This window comes from Mytilus californianus, unplaced genomic scaffold, assembly GCF_021869535.1.
Source record: "Mytilus californianus isolate M0D057914Y unplaced genomic scaffold, xbMytCali1.0.p SCAF_14, whole genome shotgun sequence".
NCBI classification, from domain to species: Eukaryota; Metazoa; Mollusca; class Bivalvia; order Mytilida; family Mytilidae; genus Mytilus; species Mytilus californianus.
The window spans coordinates 33,885,624-33,912,826 of NW_026262626.1; the positions used below are offsets into that span (position 1 = coordinate 33,885,624).

The following is a 27,203-nucleotide window of genomic DNA, read 5'->3' on the forward strand; positions in this document are numbered from 1 at the left end:
AGTTTATTTGTACTAATAGGACAGTTAACTCTTGTTGTCTCGAACTCGGTTGCCTCAAAATTTCTGATGAGTTGAAGTTTTCTGTTGTCCCGAACTTTGTTCCATATAAATATATGCATTTTGACTTCTGATGAGCCGAAATTGGATTAGTAGAAATTTTGGTTGACTCAAACCAAATTTATGGTCCCAAGGTTAACAAAAGCTTTCAAATTGCATTATTTATCTCAAAAACATATGTCAAAACATGACCTCTGGGATTTAAATGGATTGAAGAGTTCATCTGACAATACATGTGCAATTAAATTTCCGGTCACTGACCACTGTATTGATTTATGACATTCCTTTTCCAAGAGTGTTTACCCAAGATTATCTTTCATAACCATAATACATTATTAGTGATACATTGTTTCATTTATGAAAAATTATTTAAAATGTTTTAAAAACAATTAACCGTGATTGTACATTTATGAGCGTGGTTGTGTATAAAGTAGGGATAAAGACTTAGTGATCAACACAAAACTGCACAATCAGCATCTTTAATCTTTTTTGTATTTTCTCTTGCAGAAAAAGATTGAAATAAAAGATAATGAAAAGAAATCTGAATTTTCTAAAATCTCTTATATACGAGAATGAACAATGTTGTCAACTTTAAATCATGCTAAGATCGATTGGAAATTACTCTCTCAGTTACACCACAGGAAAAAAATGTAACTGTACAAAGAAATAAAAAAGAGATTATAATAATAAAAGACCATTACATATAGATTCATCGATCACAGACCAGAGTATCGATCCCCTACCCATATTCATCTGGATTTATTTCAGCCTTACCAAGGTAAGCATGAGTTGTGTCCCTTGGTATGTCAAACTTCCAGTATTCGTTCGAGTTGAAATACAGGTAGCACAAAATATTTCTCTGGTCCGACTGACTTCTAGATAACAAGGGTCAACTGTATTATCACAACTATTTCTATTTGAAATTTGTAGTATTTTGGCCTAATTAAAATAAAATAAAATAAAAGCTTAGGACCAATTTTAACCCGTCTTGAACCTACTCCTTTAAATTTCATGGCCAATATTTACCATTTTACAACCTTCATCTTTAAGTTCACTAGTTTTTCACCTTTAACCAGCAAAATTATGCTATGAAATTGGTATGTGACCAGTAATCATCAAATATTTTCATAGGTTTATAACAAAATATCAAAATTTGATTTATTTCAACTTTAAAATAGTTGATTATTATTTTTTTTGTTTAAGCTTAACCCATCTTCGCTAGCCAAGGGTTACGATCCATTTCCCTCCTCTCCACCCTTGGCAGATTGAGATATTTCGGAGACACAAGGTAATGATTTTCATTAGTTGCAGTCGAAACTCGCTGCATCCAATCAAAAAGGGCCTATAACATGATCACGTGTAAATGTAGAAAGTGTATGTAAACAATTGCCACATGCTTATTTTGCAACAAGTCTTTACATCCCTAGACATACAACTATATTTAGTGGCAATTTGAATGTTTTTAATCAACATATAGAAGTTCCTGTGTATGTTTCTTGCACAAATGCATGAATGTCAACGTATATTTTTGTTTCCTGCTTTACCAAGTGTGTAGAATCTAGACGCTACCGTGTTTTTACCTCCAAATTGAAGAGTTCAAGTGTTACCATTGGTCAAGAATAATGTATTCGGAATGGGCGTGACTTTAATCTACCGATAGATGGCGCAACATTGTTATCACAAATGTTGGCTTAATCTGCCAAGGGTGGAGAGGAGGGGAAATGGATCCTAACTCTTGGCTAGCGAAGATGAGCTTAACCTAACTACTTATTGTAATTTGCATTATGTAAATAAATATATTCTAAAGATTTTAAAAACTATAAGTTCCAATGTCAATGTATTTTATATATCTAAGGGCAATAACTTAATTTTTTTTTTATAAATATCTTGGAGAAAAATGAATGCTTGAAAGCAAATGCAATGCAATTTCCAATATAATTAATGTTTCAAAGGGCATAACTCTTTTAAAAAAAATTTGATTGGCACTGATTTTTCGAATTTTTCCACAACATTGAAGATATAACCCTTTGATATAAATTTGATAAAATCTGGCAAAAATTGTACACATGAGAGCACTTGTGATACAATTTTCCATATGATTAATGATTCCAAGGGGCATAACTCTTTTAAAAATAATTGATCGGCACTGATTTTCGAACTCATCCAAAACATTGCTGATATAAACCTGCAATATAAGTTTCATAAAAATCGAGCAAGAATTGTACAAATGAGAGTGCTAACAAGACCTGACGGACAGACGCCAAGTATTTCCATGTCCCCCCCTCCCCCCCATCAAAGGGATGGCTCATCTTGCAATATCAGATCATAAGGCACTTGTTTACAAAATATGAAGTATTCAGGTTACTGTTTAGGTACCAGTATAAATTGAGGTCAAAATACTTAATTTACATACTTCTAAAGTAACAAACGATTGAATTTATTTTAGAAGTACGTTGAATCCTGCCAGACCCACATTTACACCTTACAATCATTTCATACTACAAATATAGTTAACCATTGAAGGTTAACTCCTCAGAGCACGAGCAAACTGGCATAAAAATGGAGAAAAATGCTCCCAATACTTTTGCAAATTAAAGAAGAGTAACTGCATTAAAAAGACAATGGCAGAATTGATTGATGACCAAGGTAAACATATTTCTAAACAGTCAAGCATTCTTTTTGAACAACAGAAATTTAATAAAACTCTGTATTCAAGCAGAAGATCTGACTGTCAAGAAAACTCTTTTTATAACCATAATGTTAAACTCATACAGGAACAAAGTGATCTGTCAGGGTAACTCATACTTGCCAACCTCTGAAACCTTCAATGAGGGAGATCTCCCCCCTCAGCTATGACAGCTGAGGGGGGAGATTTTGCACTAACGACATTTTCAAGCTAAATATATAGATATAAGAAGATGTGGTATGAGTGCCAATGAGACAACTCTCCATCCAAGTCACAATTTGTAAAAGTAAACCATAATAAGTCAAAGAACGGCCTTCAACACGGAGCCTTGGCTAACACCGAACAGCAAGCTATAAAGGGCCCCAAAAATTACCAGTGTAAAACCATTCAAACAGGAAAACCAACGGTCTAATCTATATAAAAAACGAGAAACGAGGAACATGACCAGTACACTTATTTGTCTACAAAACACTAATTAGAGATAATAAATATACTTTATTTCTTCAATTCATTGTTTAAATTTATACAAGTTTTTTTTGCCTTTTTCAATAACTCTGAGTCAGGACAATTATCAATACTCGTAACATTCCATATTTTGATTTTGTTGTGAGTCTCACACTAAGCATGTTTTTAAACGTCATACTGACCCGACCAGAAGCAATCGAAAAGTTGATTGAACATGATGTGCAAAATTAAGATTCATTGCCGAGTGTACTCTGGTGTACAAAAATCGAAAATCTTTTATCCAATCTGCTTGAAATTTGCAGTTATATTTCTTCTTTTTTACACTGCAGCTTGGTCCAGACAAAGACATCTATCTTGTTGGATTTCGATAACTTATAAATCATACATAAAAACTACAGACCAAAGTTTTCAAATGATCGCCGATTGTTTGTTTATTTCTATTGAAAGTAAAGAAAGATCCTGAGAAATACGAACGTGGGTCATTCCGGTTAAGATATCTGAAAAGGAGATTCTATACTCCCGCGCGGGAGCGGACCAGCAAGCGGGAGATTTCCTGAATTTAGTCGATTTTGCGGGAGACTCTGGCTCAAAACAGGAGGGTTGGCAGGTAGGGGGTAACTTGCCATTTGATGAATGTGCTTTTGCACTGAAAAATGTGATAAATGGCAAAAGTCCTGGTTCAGATGGATTTACAGTCGATTTTTATAAATTTTTCTGGAGAGATCTAGGTCCATTTGTATATCTTTATATTTTAGGTATGAGCATAGAAACTTTTCAAATTTTCAATATCATAGTGTCATTACTTGTATTCCAAAAGAAGGAAAAGATAGGAGATATATGAGTAATTGGCGACCCATCAAATCACTGAATACAGACATCAAAATAGCTTCAGCAGCTATAGCTAACAGACTCAAACCAGTATTGCCATTTATAATGAGTGATACTCAGAATGGTTTATAAAAGTTAGGTTTATTGGGGAAAATATTCGCTTATCATATGATTTGATACGCTATCTGAAAGAGCATAATAAAACCGGTTTACTGTTAATTGTTGCTTTTGAGAAAGCATTTGATTCTATTGAGTGGAATTTTCTAGTCAAAGCTCTTAAAAGCTTTAATTTTGGATATGTGCAAATGGTTTGAGACTCTCTATTCAAAAGCTAAAAGCTGTGTAATAAATAATGGAAACTTATCAAACTTCTTCAATCTTGATAGAGGCTGTAGACAGGGAAATCCGCTCTCCCCATATTTATTTAATTTTGGTGTTGAATTATTATCCCTAAAACTTAATCTACATCTGACATCCATGATATTCTTATTCACAACAAAGAATTATTGTTGAGCCAGTATGCTGATGACACATCTCGTTTTGGATGGAAATAAAAAAAATCTCTAGAGGAGACTTTAAAATGCTTTGATTCTTTTCACAGAATATCAGGACTAAAAATGAATGCATCTAAGACAAAATCTATTTGGATTGGAACAAAAAATTATTCAGACAATATACTTTGCCCTGATTATAATCTTCAATGGGCAAAGTCAAATTTCAAACTTTGAGGAATAGATTTTTCATTAGATAACAAGCTATGTTAGATATAAATTTCACAAAGAAAATCAAAGAAATGTCATCAATACTTAAGGCTTTGGAACATCTCAAAACTACTGGGTAAAATTACTGTTATCAAGACTCTGGCATTACCAAAGATAATTCATTTGCTTACAGCTTTACCAAATCTATCCCAGATTAAAATTAAAGAGTTAAATACACTTTTTTATAACTTTACTTAGAATGAGAAATTAGAACGTATAAAATGTAATACACTGATTGGCGATTTTATGCAGGGAGGTTTAAACATGAATCATTTGTCATCTTTTAGTACATATCTAATAAACAGCTGCGCCATGAGCGCATGATACGCCCGTCGTCTTGTGTGCGAATTTTTATGCAATAAGCATAAACCGTTTCTGACATAGGGCGTGACATGCGAAAACCCCCCCTTTTTTTTTACAAAAAACTCAATATCTCTAAAATAAAATTTTGAATCAAATCCAAAAAGTATACAGATCTTTAGATTAATATAACTAAGAAGTGTGTAAAATTTTAAGCAATAATCATAAATTGTTTTTGAGATACGGTGCGACATGTGAAAACCCCCCTTTTAAAAAAAAAAAATCATTATCTCAAAAATTAAATTTTGAATCAAAACCAAAAAGTATACAGATCTTTAGATTAATATAACTAAGAAGTGTGTAAAATTTTAAGCAATAATCATAAATCGTTTTTGAGATACGACGCGACATGTGAAAAACCCCTCCCCCTTTTTTTACAAAATACTCAACAACTCAAAAATTAAATTTTGAATCATCACCAAAAAGTATACAGATCTTAAGGTTAATATAACTAAGAAGTGTGTAAAGTTTTAAGCAATAATCATAAACTGTTTTTGAGATACGGCGCGACATGTGAAAAACCCCTCCCCCTTTTTTAACAAAAAACTCAATATCTCTAAAATAAAATTTTGAATCATCACCAAAAAGTATACAGATCTTAAGATTAATATAACTAAGAAGTGTGTAAAGTTTTAAGCAATAATCATAAATTGTTTTTGAGATACGGCGCGACATGTGAAAAAAAACACACACCTGTTTTTAGTTACTAAGTCCAGTAACTCAAAAAGTTTTAATTTTATATTCACCAAAAAGTATACAGATCGTTTGACCATCATAAGAAACAACTATGTTAAGTTTCATGAAATTTTGATAAGTCATTCTCAAGTTACGGTGCGACATGTTTACGCCGGACAGACAGACGGACAGATGGACAGACGGACGGACAGACAGACGGACGGATGCCGGACATTTGTATACCATAATACGTCCCGTCAAAAATTTGACGGGCTTATAAAAATCAGCTGGGTTAGAAAATTTCTTTTGAATTTAGATGGATCATGGCAGACATTATTACTGTTGGAGTTAACTAAATTTGGTGATGACAGAGTCTTTTATTTTGCTTACATACAGCAAAGCCTAATACTAAGACATGAACAAATGATATATTATCGCGAGATATTTAAAATTTTGTGCCACTCTATATGCAATGGAAGGACTGATGTCTTAAAAAATTTAATCACAGACTGAACCTAAATGTTGATGCGGCTGATGATGGAATGTAGGATCACTATGTCTCGCTTTCGCGACATAATTGTTGCAAGCTCGACAAAAAGATATAGTTTAATGTACTTTTCTTTCAAATAAAGGAGATAATTAGCTACTTCCCATTTCCAAAAGATCATTTCCATGTCATTTGAAAGGTAACTGTATGCTGATTCTAAAAAAAATATTGTTTCTGAGTACTTCTCCCTTGAATTCGTACAAAAATGGCTACTTCTGGTTTGCAAAAGGTCACATACGGTTAATTTTTTTCAAGGTCATATGTGACCTAATCCTTTGCAAAAGACATTATGGCTTTATCATGTACCAGTATGAAGTAATAATCAATTACAGGTAACCTAACTTTTAACCTTTTCAGGGGCAATAACTCCTATAAGATGTCCATCTCTTCTCATTAACTTAACTTTGTATTATTTGTAAAACCCACCACCATAAGTAGCCAGAAGTGAAATTTCCCACCCTTTCATATATCAATGTTTCAAAATAATAAAATGTATAAAATGTGACATCAAATTTCTAGTTTTACTGAGAAGAAAAACAGCGAACATGAAGCCTGGTTTCCAAACTTTATGGGAGTTAGATTACAGTGAAAACACTTTTACATTTAAATAAGCCTCAAAGTGCAATGAAAGTGAGCTACAGTGACATTAAATTACAATCATGGATTTTGTCCAGAAAGCTATTTATTGAAGACACAGGGTTTCACTCAGTATTTCCGAACTGAATGGCTAACCGTGTAATATGTTGGTATTTGGAGAAGGATAACATAGGTAATATTGAGTGTCAACATTTTCTGGGTCATTGGTAATAGCTTCATGCATCTAAATAAACTCATCATAGATACCAGATAACATTCAACCCTCATTGAAAAAGTAAAAAAAACTATTAAATTGTCTTGTGCACAAATCACTAATCTTCGTTTCAATATTTCACAATTACAAAAATTCTTACCTCAATGATAAAACTTGTTTTAGCCTGTGCCACCGTAAAACGTAAAACGGAAAAGAGCCCACAGTTTGCACATAAACAAGGTATTTCAGGATAACAGGCACCTGTGTTTAAGGTATTGAAAAGTATTGTGTTTATGAAATGAACAGATGTTTGTGTGCTGACCATTACTATGACATAATACAGTAGTGAGAGAAAATATCACAAATCAAGTAATAGTTAGAGTAATTATCTTAAAATTTTATTATTCCCTGATGAAATGGAAAATGTGGAATACCTGAAGCTGAAATGACTGTCCTACAGTATGATGTAACATTAGCTGCTATTTCTAGGTACGTCAGTAGTAACTCCACTCCAATATCTCTTCCTTCCTGTGGACTCTCAAAATTCTTCCACTGCTTATTCAATTTCTCAGATAAACAGAATTTAGGGAAAAGGGATATCATCTGACGTTCAATCTGCATCTTATGTGCCCTGAACTCAATGGCTAAAGTGTCAAAGTCATTAAATTCAACATCAGGTACACCTGGAAAAAAATAAGATATGTGAGCTATAGCTCACTAATAACACCCACATTAAAGATATCATTTTTTTACTAACAGGATGTAGAACATTGAATGAATTGAAAAAATGTTACATAGATGGCACAACCAGATGAAGCTAAGTGCCATATATCAAGAAGCTATGACTTGCAGTTGATTACAAAATTATGACAATACTTCCATATATGTGAATGACATTTTAAAGATACAAGTTGGTGGAAAACAGATCAAAGGAACTAAACATGACAAACAGTATGTTCGTATGATTTGTTACATTAAGTGTTGTATGTAACAAAATCTAACGAATCATAAGTGTGTTGTTTTCATCATTTGATTATGAAATATTATCCTGCACATGTACCATTTCATTGTTTACTGGGCCACCGATGATCCTCTCCAGTACTGGACTCTCGTACAATTTACCTGCCAATTTTTTGAAAATCTCTATGTGTTTTTTGTGTCTTCTTTTTTCTTATGGAATACTCCTGATGAACTATTGAGCCTATTTTTCCTCTTTTATTACATGCACTATTCTTGTACTTTGTTAAAATGTTTAGAAAAAATACAAGAATACCAGCAAAATGTTTTTAAAAAGATTTTTAAGGCAATTGGCTGTCTTAAGTAGTTCCTGAGGGAATGAAACTTCAATGTTTATTTTCAAAGTAAGGAGAAAGCATCAGGTTGAATTGCCTTGAGATGAACTTGTGTCTTCTTTACTGTTGAGAATAGAAATTCACAATATTGGTCAGTAGAGGAAGTTACTGACATGCTTGGAAGCTTTCTGATCCCGCCAGTCAATGTACCAATTCAAACTTTTGAGCGTGGAAATAAAATGTTTGGTCAGTACTTTCAACAGTGCGGAAAGGATTTTTCCAGTTATAAAGAGGCATAACTCAAGAACAGAAAAAGTGATTGTACAAAACAGCAAATTCACCAATTTTTCAATTTATAAAGGACATTACTCAGGAACAGTAAAAGTGATATCACCCAAATCGAACTTGATCGGTGTTTGGTGATAAAAGAAAGTCAAATTGCGAGTTAAAAAAGTCTAATTTAAATGAAAAATAAATACATTTTATCACTATTAAATAAACTGCTAGCCGTTAAATCCTGAATGAAAGGCTTCAAGTTTTCTTTTGAAAATAAAATTGATTGATTGTTGGTGTTTAAAACCGCTTACAGCAGTCTAGGATATATAATGGCAGTCATTATTAATTGGTAGAGGAGGCCAGATTACCTGGTCAAGAGACAACCATGATCTTTGGGAGGAAAACTGGCAATTCTAGTCAATTAAGATTGGATGTCAAGGACAGATGGAAACTTCATAACATACAAGACAAAATGTGAAAAAATTCCTCAAGCATTTCCATAATAGCAGGTGCACAACTTCAACAAGTTTGCAATCTGTCTGTGAAGTTTCCAGAGTTTGGATCGAAAACTGTACGAAAAGGTGATTACATATAAACGGGTAACATCTGTTTTAAATTTTGCTGAAAAATGACTAAGTTCCCATGTCTGGCAAAATGAGGAATAAATAGAGAGGTGTCTCCCCATTTTTGTTATTTTGATAGTATAATGCAAATGTTGAAATCAAAATGACAATATTTAAACATGTTAACTATGCATATCATTCAAAGTCAATAAACTATGACTGAAGGTGCACGGCTAAATAACCTTCATGGACATGAAAAATGCCAATGCTTATTTAACTGCATATCAAATACCATTGACTTATAATAAGTGGTTCCCTTTAAACTGACCTAAACAAAAACTTTAACTTGTAAACCAAGCTTTATTTAAAGAACCATAATGTGGGGTGGGGCCATATAATATACATGAGACTTGCAAATGCTAATACAACTGCATACCATATCATTGACTTAAATTAAGTGTTCATCTTAAACTAATTTAATCTGTAAACTATGCAAAACGTTCAGTCACTATACCAAGACTTGAGGGGGTGGAGCCAAATAATCTCCATGGAAATGAGATGTGCCAATGCTAATCCATCTGCATACCAAATATCAATTACCTACCATTATTGGTTCCCCACAAACTAATATATTGTTGTTGACACCAAGACCTGAAACAGCTTGCTTTTTCTTTTTTTTTTCAAATAGGAAATTTGGAACTAATAATTTTGAAAGGAACATCACAGCTTGTGTTTTTATATTATCACTGTACAATCAAGCATATCTTGAAATATTAGATGATAGTTAAATCAGAGCATTCGTCTCTTGCAACAACAGTTTGGGTCTGGGGAACTATAGAAATTGTGGTTTACCGGCATTTTTTGTGCAGGGGTACAAAACTGCATGATTCATACTTTAGTAATTTTTTTTCATCAAAATTTGAACCCTACTTTGAAGTACCAAAAAATGCATTATTTTTTCCTACCTCTTGACTGGGCTCTAGCTATCACAGCAGTTGTCAAAGACAACTCCTTTAGCGCTTGAAGATCTTGTGGTGGCAGTCTGTCTCTTAAAATGTTAAGGAATATTTCTCCATGGGAAAAAACAAACTGCAACACCTGAAAACAATTTAATGAACATGGAGTCTACAATAACTTATTGAGGCTTGTATAGTCCGTGGTGTTTTTTTCCAAAATTAATATTGCCAGGCAGGGGTGTGGATTATAGAGTACAATAAGCAAGAAATAAGAGAAAAACTCAATTTCTCGAGGTTTGTTTGAATTCTAAAATTTATAAAAATGGAAAGGGAGCTCACATCAATAGATATAAACAATTCGCCAAAGTTTGTTGCAAATTGGCGAAAGCATATTTGAGTTATCGTCGGAAAACTGGAAAACCCCCCTTTTTTAACGAATAAAACACCATAACTCGGAAACATAAATTCTAAAATTTATAAAAATCAAAAGGGAGCTCATGTCAATAGATATAAACAATTCAACAAAGTTTCATGCAAATTGGTCAAAGCCTTTATGAGTTATTGTCCGACATGTTGACGACAAACAGACAACGGTATACCATAATACGTCCCGTAAACGGGCGTATAAAAATTACTACTAGTCAGAAATCATCAGGTAAGGACAATAACTCCTTAACGGGTCATCCAATTGTTTAAGTCTTATTGACATTTTTGTAGGTTGTATGGCTGATAATTCTTGTTATTTACAGTTTCTATTATCTATCATACTTTTCGAGATAATTGGAAAACACAAATTTTGTCAAAAATTGTCATTTAAGGTATTCTGGTAACAGATATGTAAATGAGTAATCAGTGATTTTTATGAAATTTTGAAAGCAACAACAGCTAGTTGAACTGCATATGAATATAAAAGAAAATGATATGAGTAACTTTTATACTTTCTGAGATAAAACAAATTGAATATTCTTTAGAAAGAAGTACACATGTATAAGGTGCAAGCAAGTATCGCAAAAAATATGCTGTAATTTGTCTTCTCAAAAACCTGACCTGCAAATTGCTAATTCAAAGTCACTGGACCATGACCTAGGGGGAAGGGCCTCAAAACAGTCATCACACTGATATGTACTGATAGTAATGCTACTTTATAGAAAATATCATTGATCTACCATAAGTAGTTCCTATCAAACTAACTTAAGCAAAAAACTTAACATGAAAAATTGCTTATTAATTGAAAGTTGCTGGACCATGACCTAGGGAGCAGGGCCTTGAAATAATCGTCAAACTGATAAGTCCTGATAGTAATACAACTTTAGAGAAAATATCATTGATCTATCACAAGTAATTCCTATCAAACTGACTTAAGTAAAAAAACTTATCAAATGTTGACACCATCTTAGTCATAAAAGCAACACCTATGTCTTGCTTTCTGCTAGGAAAGGTGAGACAAAAAACCAATGGATATTTGCATGCAGTCTTATTTTTTGACTGAACAAAATCTTTGCCAGGATCATTTGTAGGCATAATTTGAAGAAATAATGTAGCAACGAAAACGTGATAACATATATTTATCCACAAGAGTGCACACGCTGAAATGTCTCGACTTCTTTACTAACCATTGATTTTATGTTGATAGTCCTAAATACAAAGCTTTACTACAAGTAACACATAAACTTAACATGATCCAAGACAATGAGGTCAAGGTCAGATAAACCAAACGAGAAATACATGTACACCTTACAATCATTCAATAAACCAAACATAGTTGACCTATTGCTTATTGTTTCTAAGAAACAGTCTTAAAGAAGAAAACTTAACATTGACCAATGTACCATAAAAATGATGCCAATGTCTAACGAACCATGCCAGACAGACATGTACACCTTACAATCAATTTAGGCATTAAATATAGATGACCTATTGCTTATAGTATCTAAGAAACAAACTTAACCATGAAAACTTAACATTGACCAATGAACCATGAAAATGAGGTCAAGGTCAGATGATACCGGCCAGACAGACATATACACCTTACAATCCTTCCATACATCAAATATAGTTGATCTATTGCTTATAGTTAAAGAAAAACAGACCAAAACACAAAAACTTAACACTGAGAAATGAACCGTGAAAATGAGGTCAAGGTCAAATAAAACCTGTGAGACTGACATTTACATCATAAAATATTTCCAAACACCATTTATAGTTGACCTATTGCATATAATATTAGAAAAAAAGACCAAAACTCAAAAACTTAACTTTGACCACTGAACCATAAAAATGAGGTCAAGGTCAGATGACACCTACCAGTTGGACATGTACACCTTACAATCATTCCATATACCAAATATAGTAGACCTACTGCTTATAGTATATATATAGACTTGACCACGAAAACTTAACCTTGTTCACTGATCCATGAAATGAGGTCGAGGTCAAATGAAAATTGTCTGACGGGCATGAGGACCTTGCAATGTACACACATACTAAATATAGTTATCCTATTACTCATAATAAGAAAGAAATTAACATTACAATAAATGTAGACTTTTTTTTCAAGTAGTAACTGAACCATGAAAATGAGGTCAAGGACAATGGACATATGACAGATGGATACTTCGTAACATAAGGCATCTATATACAAAGTATGAAGCATCCAGGTCTTCTAGCTTCTAAAATATAAAGCTTTTAAGAGGTTAGCTAATGCCGCCGCCGCCGTAGCCGACAGAAAAATTAATTTAAATTTCCATCTTGGAAGACACATGTTGAAATGAAAAACATTGATACAAACGGCTGTTGAACCCACGTTGCTCTAGGGAAGAAGCTATTAATTATTACCTGGGCTTGTATGAAGTTTCAACTGTATTTGTTCTATTGTAAACAGTTTGATTCCACAATGCATAGCATAGAAACACATTTCATAATATGCTCCATGACTGTGTCAATTTTTTTCTGTCATACAATTTCATTACTAAATTGATTTTAAAATATCAAAATACAAGGCTGATGCCTTGAGGCATTGTTTGGCAGGCGCCAGAGAATAATATTTCCATTTGACTGTGAGAAGATGAAATAAATACGGTTGACCTACATGGAAGGCCTGTTACGAATGATTCCGACAATAGAAACAGGCCTGTTATACACCATTTGGTAGATAATTTAATGTAGATTTTTAACATAACAAGTTTCAGTGGGATGGACAACAGCGGAATCGAAATATAACGGAAGTTCACGACTGGGTGACATTTCTCAAATATATGAGTTAGGTACCTTGTGTTATATTAAAGTATATAGGTAATTATTTTTCAGAGACAAGTGCCTGTGCAAAAACTTTATTTTTCTGACCTCCAAAAAATTCATTCTTGAAGATACTTGGTCATCTTTATTCCAGAAATTTAATGTGCTACTGTATACTAAAATCATATCATCAGCACATTAAATTAAATGCTTTGAACCCATTCCATTATTAATGACTACATGAATCTTGCACATACATAGATACATACCTGATTCCCAGCATCCTGGTTCTCTATACCACAAGAGGTAAGTATAGCCAGACAGAGTTTTAGACAGGCAAATAGTAACAGTCTATACCTGGCCATGGGACTAGGAATAAACTCATCTTGTGTCAGTCCTAGTTCATTCTGTAACCTTTTGCATATAAAAAGACATTATCTATCACGAGATAGTATGTATCATTGCAACATTTATTAAAAGAAACAAGGACAAATAAAGAAACAGTAGTCTAAGGATCATAAAGAGCTGTTCACTTACATGCTCTAGTGCAAGAAGCTCCATAAAATATATTAAAGAAAATTTAAAGGATAACTTCGTTTTCATGAGTGTCAATATATAATGTCAATCAAAGTGATTGAAAATCACTGATGGTAAGAGTTGTGGGCATAATATCAGACCATATTTAAGTATTAGGTATGTGAAGAACAAAAAAAAACATAATATAGTACAACTGTAAATTAAGATGTTTTTTCTGATGTTTTTATTATTGCGAAAAAGTGTGACATGGTAGATTTCACAAAAGATAAAATAAGCCTTTCAGGTGCGGATCCAGGATTTTGAAAAGGGTTTAAAATCCCATAACTCCTTTAAAAATTGTCAAATCAAAATGACAGTATGATCACATGATGGCAAACAATCCTACAAAGTATGAGAGATTTCTGTCAAATGGTTTCAGGGGAGTAACATTCACAACTTGACACTGTTACAACAATAAACAAGAGTGCACATACTGAAATGTCTTGCCTGTTATACTTATTGCATTCATGTTGAAAGTCTAATATGAAATGTGAAGGTTTTACTTAATATGAAGGTTTTAATAAAACAGTATCACATAAACTTATGTTCTATGAAATTGAGGTCAAAGTCAGATGAACCCTGCCAGACAGACATGTTCACCTTACAATGGTTCCATACACAATATATAATTGACCTATTGCTTACAATATCTGAGAAAAAGACCAAACCACAAAAACTACATGTTGTCCAATAAACCATGAAAATGAGGTCAAGTTCAGATTAAGCCTGCCAATTAGACATGTACACCTTACAATCATTCCATACATTAAATATAGTTGATTTGATTTGATTTTTTGGTGTTTTAACGCCACTTTTAAGCACTGCTTTTGGGCTATTTCGTGGCGACCAGTTTTTATTGGTTGAGGAAGCCAGGAGTGCCCGGAGAAAACCACGACCTTCGATAGGAAAACTGACAATCCTAGTCAATTAAGATTGGAGTCGAGTGCACCTGCACGAGCGGGGTTCGAACTCACAACCTCAGTGTTGACTGGCTAGTGCTTACAGTAGTAACTACTTAGACCACTCGGCCACCGAGGCCCTGTAAATATAGTTGACCAAATGCTTATAGTATCTGAGATATGGACTTGACCATGTAACTTTAACCTTGATCAAAGATCCATGAAATGAGAAAGCGGTCAGGTGAACCCTACCTAACGGACATGTGGACCTTGCAAGGAACCCATATACCAAATATAGTTATCCTATTACTCATAATAAGTGAGTATTTCACTTGACAAAAAAACTGAATTCTTTTTTCAAGCAGTCGCTGAACCATGAAAACGAGGTCAATGCAATTGGACATATAAATGATGGAAACTTTGTAACATAAGGTATCTGTATACAAGGTATGAAGCACCCAGGTCTTCTACCTTCTGAAATATAATGATGATGATGAATGGCTGCTTAACGTCCAGTGGCAAATTAATATGCATATTCAGAATGAGAACATGTAGTCTGTTGTTATTTATGTATTATTGACATTTTGTTTATTTTCTTTTGTTTCCTATTCTGACATCGGACTCGGACTTCTCTTAGACTGAGTTTTACTGTGCGTACTGTTGTACGTTTGTTTTTTCTACATTGGCTAGAGGTATAGGGGGAGGGTTGAGATCTCAAAAAACATGTTTAACCCCGCCGCATTTTTGCGCCTGTCCCAAGTCAGGAGCCTCTGGCCTTTGTTAGTCTTGTATCATTTTTAATTTTAGTTTCTTGTGTATAATTTGGAGTTTAGTATGACGTCCATTATCACTGAACTAGTATACATATGTAACCAATAGGGGCGCACAGTTGGGACTCTTGTCTTGGCTCCCTAAAGGTTACGGGGTCATGATTTTATTTGTAAAATCATTAGAAAAACAATTAAACTATGACGGTCACCAATATCAGGAACTAGTTGTTGCAGTTCACGAAGATCCAACACATTCAAGCTATATAATTTAATTCCAAGCCAAAGTACTAATATAACATATACAAAGGACAATGTCAATATAATGTGACTCCTACTGTATCTTACTCAATGTTCTACACTTCTTCGGTACTGATTTCACAAAGTTTACAATAAATATTTATACTAAATATTGAAAATAGACAATACTCAATTAACATGACAATACTCAAATTAAAATGACATTTCATAACTTTATGCTATAAGTGACAGCATTCACATTAATTAATATAAAAGATAATTATAATTTATAATACTCATATATAATTTCATTCTTTCAATAATTTTCACACCTTTAGTACGAATTAATGTCTTACATATTAATTTCTGTATTTCAATAAATAAATAAATCTGTCACATATATTTGAACATTAAATGTCACTAATTAAGATTAACACATTATTTGTCTATACATGTAAATATTTGAATTTGTAAATAATATCTTTTCCAAAGTCCAATTTCTAAATAAATGATAAAATCAGAATTAAGTCCAAATAAGCCTGGTGACACATATTTGGTTAGGGGCCAGCTGAAGGACGCCTCCGGGTGCGAGAGTTTCTCGCTGCATTGAAGACCCATTGGTGGCCTTCGGCTGTTGTCTGCTCTATGGTCGGGTTGTTGTCTCTTTGACACATTCCCCATTTCCATTCTCAATTTTAATGTAGTATGAATATTAAATCTGCTTTGAACTAACCAGACCAACACTCGAGCCGGATTTTTAATATGCTAGCTCGCAAGGTAAGAGCCCGCAGAAAGAAATGTCACCATACCCAGACACATTATTCTGACTCCGAGCCTACCAGTCTTTGCTCTTACTCCTTAATGTCACGTGACTAGCGGAGATGCAGCAAATACCAATTTAAAGTCTTTGGTTTGACCTGGTCACTCGAGGCGAACACGCTACCAGACCACCGAGGTGGTATCCTTCAGAAATATAAAAAATACAAATAGTTTACGCCGTCGCCAGATTGTTATCCCTATTGCTTCCATGACAAAAAAAAAAAAAAAGGGACCAATCAACATGGTGGTACAATATCTTTGTCCTTCATATAGTAACTCACCACCTGTTTCATCATACAATTGATTTTCTATGAAAGATTTGTACCACTAGTATCTATCCCCTTTAGGTGATTCAAGTTTAGTGATTGTCTGGAATATATCCTAATTGATCTGCATATTCAAACAAAGGTCAGATAAAACTAAAGTAAATTGTTCAAATTTGCAATTTATATTTGAATCCCTAGTTTGCATAAGATTTAATTTACTTATCAACTTACCTGCTAGTCTCTGGTCTCATATCAAAATAGTTACATGATGAAAGTCTAGACATTATTCCTGCTCTTAGTAAAGCATGAGCTCCAGCAGTAGATTCAGCTATCCTGGTCAATAGACTCTGAATTAAAAACGTAGAAACATGAACCATAATGTTGAGTTATACCTTCACTCTAGAAACTTATTAACTTTGATGATTACGAAACAGTTTAAAACGAAGGATATATGACAAGAGCAATTATTTGGCCCCTGAAATTGTAATCATTTAAAATTGATCAACCCTTTCAAATCATGTTCATTCTATTAATAAACAAATAGGATCCAGTTATCTGGTCACTACAGTGCCAAAATGTGCTGAAATGGCATATATCAGCGGCTATCACTATAACATCACAAACCTTTTAAAATTGTCATATTTGACCTAAAATGGTAATTTTTCACTTTAAAATGAGCAAAAGCCTTTTCCAAAATGATATTTTATCTACAATAACATCTTTGCAAAATGTCTTTTTGGGTAAAGACTTTTCCTCATATTTAAATATTGATAACAAAATCTTAATACGACTATTTTAAAGTTTATAATTAAAAAGAAAATATCAAAATTAAAGACAACAACACTCATAGATTACCGCATAGTAATGCTTTTAATGGTCAACATGTTTTGTCAAATAGATCAGCATCACCAGGACAATATTACATATGAGAATTAACAGTGCAGTATAAATCATGTGATTATGCAGTTAACCGGAAGTCATGTTATAATAATAGTAGTTGCCTTGACTCTTACTTTCTCAAAGACAACAGTGAATACCTCTGTGGTATCCACTCTTCGTTACCCTACCACAGGATCACTACTTCAGGTGTTGGTTCACTAATACAATGAAAGAACCTTAATGAGCGCTCTCACATACCCCACGTCCCCACATTGTCATGGGAGAAATAAAATAAGTGTAAGAAAAAAAAATTGAATCATAATTTCCTGTCAATATGCACATCTACATAGTATGTCCTTATTATCTACACAGTTTCATGAAATTCTGTTGTGTGGTTTTAGAGGAGTTGCGATGACAAAAGGTTGCAGTAGTATATTGGGCAAATAAGTTCAAAGGGGCGTAACTCCTGGAAAAAAAATTTAATCGTAATTTCCTGTCGATATGCACATCTACATAGTATGTCCTTATTATCTGAAAAGGTTTCATGAAATTCTGTTGTGTGGTTTGAGAGGAGTTGCGATGACAAAAGGTTGCAGTAGTATATTGGGCAAATAAGTTCAAAGGGGCTTAACTCCTGGAAAAAAAATTGAATCGTAATTTCCTGTCGATATGCACATCTACGTAGTATGTCCTTATTATCTGAAAAGGTTTCATGAAATTCTGTTGTGTGGTTTGAGAGGAGTTGCGATGACAAAATGTTGCAGTAGTACATTAAAGTAAATAAGTTCAAAGGGGCGTAACTCCTAGAAAAAGAATTGAATCGTAATTTCCTGTCGATATGCACAACTACATAGTATGTCCTTATTATCTAAAAAGGTTTCGTGAAATTCTGTTGTGTGGTTTGAGAAGAGTTTCGATGACATGAAACAGGACTGACGGACTGACAATCTTACAAGCTTTTTGTAGAGACTAAACAATTTGTATTTTTATGATTTGACATTATGCACGTCTTTCAACATAGCTAAATATATGTAGATGTGCACAAAACTTTCACTGTATATATCATCAGATGAAGTATTCACTGGAAAAAGTAAAATCTATGGAAACGTCACCATGCGACGTCCACAAAAAGTCATCTTTTAAAATTAGCAAATAAAATTTGTTACAAGCATCCATTTCTTAAATAAACTGTTAACACAGAGATATGACTCGCCTTTTTGTAATTTTGATAATGCAAATGTTGAAATTAAAAGAGCAATACTTTAACATGTAAGTTATGCAAATATTCAAAGTCAATGAACCATGACTGACTGTACATGGCTAAACAATCTCCATGGAAATGAGCTGTGCCAATGCTAATACAACTGCATACCAAATACCATTGACTTATCATAAGACGTTCCCTTTAAACCAACTTAAACTCAAACATTAACATGTAAACTAAGCAAAAGTTTCAAAGTCAATTGACCATGACTGAGGGGGCGGGGCCAAATATTTTACATGGAAATGAGATGTGCCAATGCTTATACAACTGCATACCAATTAACATTAGCCTACCACTAATGGTTCTCCTTGAACTGACCTAATCACAAACTAATACATATAAACTAAGCAAAAGTTTCAAAGTCAATAGACCATGACTGAGGGGGCTGAGCCATATAATCTCCATGGAAATGAGATATGCCAATGCTTATACAACTGCATACCAAATATCATTGACCTACCACTAGTGGTTCCCCATAAACTGACCTAATCACATACTAATACATTGTTGACACTGCCACGGAAACAGCATACCTATGTCTCGCTTTTTGACTCCGTCAAGGCGAGACAAAAATGAAAAGTAAGCATGGACTAATGTCAAATTGTTCTAAATATTTTAAGAAATAAAACAAAACATCTGTTATTCGATTTTTAAGAATGTGAATTTAAGCATGGATGCAATTTGGGTACTCCTCATTACAGAATCATGGATCCTTTGGAGGTCGGTTCAAACCCATTTTCTATGATTCAATATGGATTCAAAATTAAATTGGTGGAACTATATAGTAAATAAGGATACATCTGCAAAATAAACCCAGAATGGAAACTTTTGTCTGGATCATAAATTTACGTAGGTGAAAAAACTGTCAAAATAGGTGCAATTTGGGTACCCACACGTTATAGCTGTTATAAAAGAATATTGCTATTGCTGTTATGAAAGAATATTACTATAGCTGTTATGAAAGAATATTACTATAGCTGTTATGAAAAAATATTACTATTGCTGTTATGAAAAAATATCACTATAGCTATTATAAAAGAATATTACTATTACTGTTATGAAAGAATATTACTATAGCTGTTATGAAAGAATATTACTATAGCTGTTATGAAAAAATACTTCAAGCTGTTATGAAAGATTATTACTACAGCTGATATATTTGTTTAGCCGATATCAGAAAGATGGAGTCTACTGTACTAAAATTCAAGATTGCTTTTGTCCTAAGAGATTTGGCATCAATCACAGTGGCTTCTCTAATCATAAAATTTAAATCTGTATTTCATACCTGTCAACTGACTCGGATCCTGCAGGTGTGACCCGAGATTTCAATTCTGAGGGGTCACCCGGAACACCCGCCGGGTGATCAAATAACCCGGGAATTTCGGAAAATAACCCGTTTTCACCCAGATTCCTTAGCCTTCAGACTGATTAGATATCAAGTGATTTCAATGAAATACCGGCAAATTCGTAATTCTTCCTGGACAAGAGGTTCAACTAGCTGTGTAAACTCAGCTCAATTGACCCATTTCAGTGCTTGGCTTCACTTGACAGCTGTTAATTAACACCAATTACCTTAGCTTTAGGTCGTAAATAATTTGTGTATTTCAAAGTTGTTTTAAGAACAATTTGAGTTGCTTCCCCTTTTTTGTCAATTCACAATATACTCCTTAAACTTATGTTTTTTTTGTAAAAAGATTAAATCTAAAATGAATTGAATGCACAAACATATCAGAATAATACTTTCACTTATTGTTCTTCCTTAGAACAATAAAAAAATAAAAAATTTTGAAAATTACTTTTTTCATCTTTACCTCCTTTAATTGTTTAACTTTATTTTATTATACTCTAATAAAATCATATGATATATTATACTGTTTAAAAGCTGCTCAAATCTATGTAAAGAAAACACAAATTGGCACATTGTATGTCATGAAATGAATATGAACAGGAATTAAGGTAATGTAACAAAAATCTATCAATGGCCTCCAGGTGCAATGAAATAATAATATGTACAATTTCAAATTACTTTACCATGTGGACATGTTTTGGAAACTTTGATATAAATTATAAGAAAAATGTCCCCTAAATACTGAAATTCAGCTCTAAAAAGTTCGAACGCGTTATGACCTGAGATTTCATTCTTCTATGCAGGTCATCACCTGCATTTTCATTGTCATAGGTTGACAGGTATGTATTTGAGGATATTGGTAGAAAGAGAGTGAACAGAAGGTGATAAAATTAGATGTGGGAACCCAGTTTAAAGTAAAGAGGTTAATAGATAACTAGATGCTGTAAAACAGGAGCAATCAAAATCTAATCTACAATTTAGTTAACAATCTAAACATTTATTTTTAGACAAATTGAGAAGGGAAACCTGGTTTATAACTTCCAGTTATCTGTTCAGAGCATTTAATCCCTCTATTACAAGTGCACTGTCTTATGTTTCATCTTCAGGCATGAATGCACGTCTCCAAAGTTACCTATAAACCTTAATATTTTTTATGGAGAGACAATACATGGTTTAAGACACGGAGGGTTGTGAGGTAACTATGATTTCAATTGGGGCTATATCATGTAAAGGGTTTATGAATCATGTATAAAGGTTTTTGTGAAAGATATTCAGGTGAAAGCAAGCTAGTTGATTCAAGTACTGTTAGTTCTTTGTATGCAAACATAGTTAACATAGCAGATGCAGAAAGCATTGATGTAAGAGATTTTGTAAATTTTTGGAAACCCAATAAACTTCCCTCAACCTTTTATGAGATTCAAGAAAAATGTGTAATTTTACCTAGTATCTTTGATTAGGTTTTTTTTACCACTTATTGTAAATATTTTTATGCAATTTATATAGGTAATATTGAAATAGAGCATACACTGTATTTTCATTTTGGGAAAATGTTTAGATTGAAAGCGTTGAACATCTATTCAGTAGAGTGTTTTATAATTTGTTTTAATATAAAATAGGTTTTTCTTGCTGATTAGATATATTTTGTAATGTGGGTTGAATATTTTTCTATGATACTGTTTGTAGTTAAGATAAAAAAAAGAACAACACACTTGAGATGATACTCAATTATTTGAACATCAATATGCTTTGATTGCACTATTTTTTACGATTTTCCATACCAAATACTAAGCTTTGTTTATTTCTGTCTTGTTGAATAGAAACTGCCATAAGCTTAAGAGTAAGATTAACTAATACAAAATGACAAGTGATAGATAGACAAGAGCAGTCAGTTAACAGATTCCTGACTTGGAATCTAAAAATTAAAATGATGGGATAAATCTTGTTTGTGAACCTGAACCCTCTCATCAATTTGGTAGGTAGGTGGTTGGATAATATTGTAAGGTAATGGGGAATAAAACTTGAGACAAATAGGGATAAGATTTGTTTCGGGTGTCTTTAAATAAGTATATACTTAAATTCGTAGTAAGCTTGATAAATATTCTATGTTGATATTCACATGTGTGGCAGTAATCTACTATTTTTATACATATCAAGTGCAAAGATTCAAATTTTTACCAAATATATAATAAAAAAGGGGGGGGCATTTCATCAGCTAAAAAATAAGTTTCCAAGTGATGTTTGTACATAGGTTTGAAACAAAGATGATATTTATTCATTTAATCAATTTATTTATGTGTTAAACACTGGAAGTGAAATGAATTTTTCATTTGTTTACATGTGTTGTACAGGTGGCACAGCATGGAATGTGTGTAATGTCCAAGGGTCCAGAAACTGTCATATTTGCCAGTCATGACCTAAACTGAAAGCTATTTGTCCTAAACAAAAAATTGGGATTTAGGACAAATTTTTATTTTTTTACAGAAATAATTTCGGTCATTTCATTGAGATCGGGTTTCTTAATCGACATTTTGCACTTGTGATTATATAATCCCTTTCCTGTAATAAAATGTCACTCCAGTAAAGTCTGATAATCCTGAGGGCCCTCCTAATAACTATATTAATGCCTCTGGGAAATATTGGCTAATGATCGCTAATCACTTTTTACCTGTGTTTTTAATTCACACACATTGATCACAAGCTCAGAACTAATATTATAAAGAAATTAAAACTCCATGACAACTGTATTCATTATTTAATTACTTTTCAGCAAAGACAATCATCAATTCTGATTTAAAAATTAAAACTTAATTTATTTCATGTAGAATAAGGTAATTTTTCACGAGTAACACATGTGCTTTATTACTATGTAATACGCATGCGTGAAATTGTCTTCAGCAGATAAGACATTTAATCGTAAAATGCAAAATGGTTTCATGTTAAATTAAACGAGTGCAACTATCATCTGTTATATTAAAACACTTTTAAAGGTAATAAAATTAAAAAGCCGGTGATTTCCTGTCAATTTGATAAACAAAACGAATCATGGAAATGAATCCAGAATTATTCGTACTTTAGTATTGTCGCAAAACTTCTGGTTTTAATTTCGACTTCAAAATCGAAAGAAACGTTAGCTATGTCTGATATATTAACCATTTTGAGTCATTAAAATCATTTCAATTTTAAACCATTGCCTTCCCAAAACTGTTCTTGAACGTTTTTAAAAAAATGATAAGAAAATTCATGAAGTAAATGCAATGAAACAGTCAATACAAGTTCGTTGATGATATGAATCTAGTGTGATATCGACAATTCCAAAAAAAGGCACCAACTTTTAATTCATCTCAAAATGACCGAAATTGCGTTAAAAAATTTCCAGATCCTTGGTAATGTCTCATAGTTCACCTTTTCCATACATATTAACAAATATTCTTGAATTGAGAACTGTTTCTTAACCAAAAATTCACTTTTCATAACTTTTATGCCTTATAAACAAAGGGTAAATACATAAATACAGCTCTTCATTGATGAGCGATTTTGCTGTCTGCCATTTTGTGGGAATGAAACGTCAATTTCTATCTTGCTCAATACCAATTTGTACCCTAGATGATTAATCTATTGTAGCAGTTGTAATACACATATTTAGTATTTCATGGTTATACGCTGCCAAACACAAACATATTGTAAATATTAAGATTGAGTTAATGAACTATGTTTTATATAATTTACTTATGTCCCAGGTCAGGTGGATGGTTTAATGGCAGCAAACATGTTTAACCCTGTCACATTCTTTATGTGCTGGTTCCAAGTCAGGAGACTGTAGTTTATATAATTAGTGGTTTTTCCTTGGTTCATGTCCGTCATATTTGTTTTTCGTAAATTGTTTTGATAAAAATTAGGCCGTTAGTTTTCTATATTGAATTGTTTCACATTTTTCATGTCAGGGCCTTTTTTAGCAGACTATACGGTATGGGTTTTTTCTCATTGTTGGAGGCCGTACGGATGACTGTAACTGCTTACATCCACTTCACTTGAACCTACGTGGATAATTGTCTCATTGGCAACCATACCGCATCTCCTTTTTTTTATATTATGTATGTACTTGCACGTATCCCCTGCAAAATCAATGTGCACACAGCAGTGTTTGATCACATATTTCAAGTTATTTTATTTGCTATAGCTTTGTATTAAATATTTTTTGCTTAATGACAATCACCACACAATCTCTAGATAATTTCAATTCTATGTTTTTCAATATCCTAACATTGTACAGTTCCAGCTTCCCAGAATGGACAAGTACCGGTATCCATTGGTTCTGTATATCTCATGACACTTACCAATTTTGTATATAGACGCATGAACTCTTAGTAATGGCAAAAAGCACAAGGTTCTGTTGGCAGTAAGTTCGAAAAGCAAACACTAAGCAAACTTTAGTAAATTGTAAACAAAGCAGTAAAAAGCTTAAAGTGAGTTTTTTGTACAGAAAGCTATCTCCCACCATGTCGGACACCACAAATATGAATTTAAGCTGCATATTTAGTTCATATGCACTATATTGTTGTCTACTAATAGAAATGTCAGAAATGCTTTATTTCAACCCATTTTTTAAACAGTTCAACAAATAAAAAAACATTGAAATGTCACTCTATTCTTATCAATTTTGGACACATACAAAAAACAAGAGTGGACACGCTGAAATGTCTCGCCTTCTTTACTAATCATTGATATTATGTTGATAGTCCTAAATATAAAGCTTTATTACAACTGTCACATAAACTTAACATTAACTAAGTAAACTAAACATTGACCAATGAACCATGAAAATGAGGTCAAGGTCAGATGAACCATGCTAGGCAGGCATGTACAGCTAACAATTCTTCCATACAAGAAATATAGTTGACCTATTCTTATAGTATGAAAAACAGGCCAAAACACAAAAACTTAACACTGAGCAATGAACCTTGAAAATGAGGTCAAGGTAAAAAAAACCTGCGTGACTGACAAATAGATCATAAAATATTTCCATACACCAAATATAGTTGAACTATTGCATATAGTATTAGAAAAAAAGACCAAAACTCAAAAACTTAACTTTGACCACTGAACCATGAAAATGAGGTCAAGGTCAGATGACACCTGCCAGCTAGACATGTACACCTTACAATCATTCCATACACCAAATATAGTTGAACTATTGCATACAGAATAAGAAAAACAGACCAAAACACAAAAACTTAACTATAACAACTGAACCATGAAAATGAGGTCAAGGTCAGATGACACCTGCCAGCTAGACATGTACACCTTACAGTCCTTCCATACACCAAATATAGTAGACCTATTGCATACAGTATAAGAAAAACAGACCAAAACACAAAAACTTAACTATAACCACTGAACCATGAAAACGAGGTCAAGGTCAGATGACACCTACCAGTTGGACATGTACACCTTACAGTCCTTCCATACACCAAATATAGAAGACCTATTGCTTATAGTATCTGATATATGGACTTGACCACGAAAACTTAACCTTGTTCACTGATCCATGAAATGAGGTCGAGGTCAGGTGAAAACTGTCTGACGGGCATGAGGACCTTGCAAGGTACGCACATATTAAATATAGTTATCCTATTATTCATAATAAGAGAGAAATTAACATTACAAAAAATCTGAACTTTTTTTTCAAGTAGTCACTGAACCATGAAAATGAGGTCAAGGACATTGGACATGTGACTGACGGAAACTTCGTAACATGAGGCATCCATATACAAAGTATGAAGCATCCAGACCTTCCACCCTCTAAAATATAAAGCTTTTAAGAAGTTAGCTAACGCCGCAGCTGCCGTAGGATCACTATCCCTATGTCGATCTTTCTGCGACAAAAGTCGCAGGCTCGACAAAAAATCATTTACACTGGTGAAACTAAATAGTTGCTGAAAGACACTTGTTCAAAATCAAAGACTATGGAAAGCCTTTCATAACAAAAATAGCACAGTAACACACAAACACAGGAAGCCGTTTGATTATTAATCACTCAGAGGAACCATACTAAACACTGACGAAGCTTTATATTCATGTAAAGGTGTTCTGGGGAGCAGATGCTGCATTCCATGAGCATTCATAATTATATTGCCCAGACAAGATGCTCTTGGGTGGCTTACAATATAGATACACATGTCAATTAAATTAAATGTTCTGTGTTTTAAGAGCTGGAAAACCAAATTTTAAAACTAGTGCATGATTTCCTCAATCATAATATTGTATTAGTTTTTGGTTGAGTATTGGGAGATTCATTTGGGGATTTGCTTTGTTTAGCAGCTTATGAAAAGGTGTTCATATTCAATTAATAATGAAGAGAGGTGCATTCATTCCTGAAGATGCATCATAATATATCTTTATATCTTATTCCATTACTTTTTATAACCCTAGTGAGCCTCATATAAGATATGGTCATATCTTAAATGAAATCTCGAAAGATCTTGGCTGAACAGCCAACTGATATTTATGTTGATCTTATGAAGACTGTGTCATGCTTGTTGAGTGGGAAACAAAGTCAAAAAACTTTTAACAAAATTTTTGCCAGAGGTTTAGCAAATTGTTCTTTTTTTTTAAATAAATAATAATAAATATAAATAAATACATGCAATCAATATTA

The 27,203-nt window shown here is 33.1% G+C and overlaps 1 protein-coding gene across 2 annotated transcripts in view; it reads right to left on the minus strand.

Annotated features, from left to right (window-relative positions):
- Nucleotides 1-27,203, minus strand: part of LOC127724640 (nuclear pore complex protein Nup205-like) — a 263,442-nt gene that overhangs the window by 61,509 nt on the left and 174,730 nt on the right. For both annotated transcript variants that reach the window (XM_052231664.1, XM_052231663.1), the window contains exons 32-35: nucleotides 17,289-17,404; nucleotides 13,760-13,904; nucleotides 10,266-10,398; nucleotides 7,604-7,852 (exon numbers count right to left, since the gene is read on the minus strand). In XM_052231664.1, coding sequence (XP_052087624.1) covers nucleotides 7,604-7,852; nucleotides 10,266-10,398; nucleotides 13,760-13,904; nucleotides 17,289-17,404 — 643 coding nt within the window. The remainder of the gene's footprint in view (nucleotides 1-7,603; nucleotides 7,853-10,265; nucleotides 10,399-13,759; nucleotides 13,905-17,288; nucleotides 17,405-27,203) is intronic.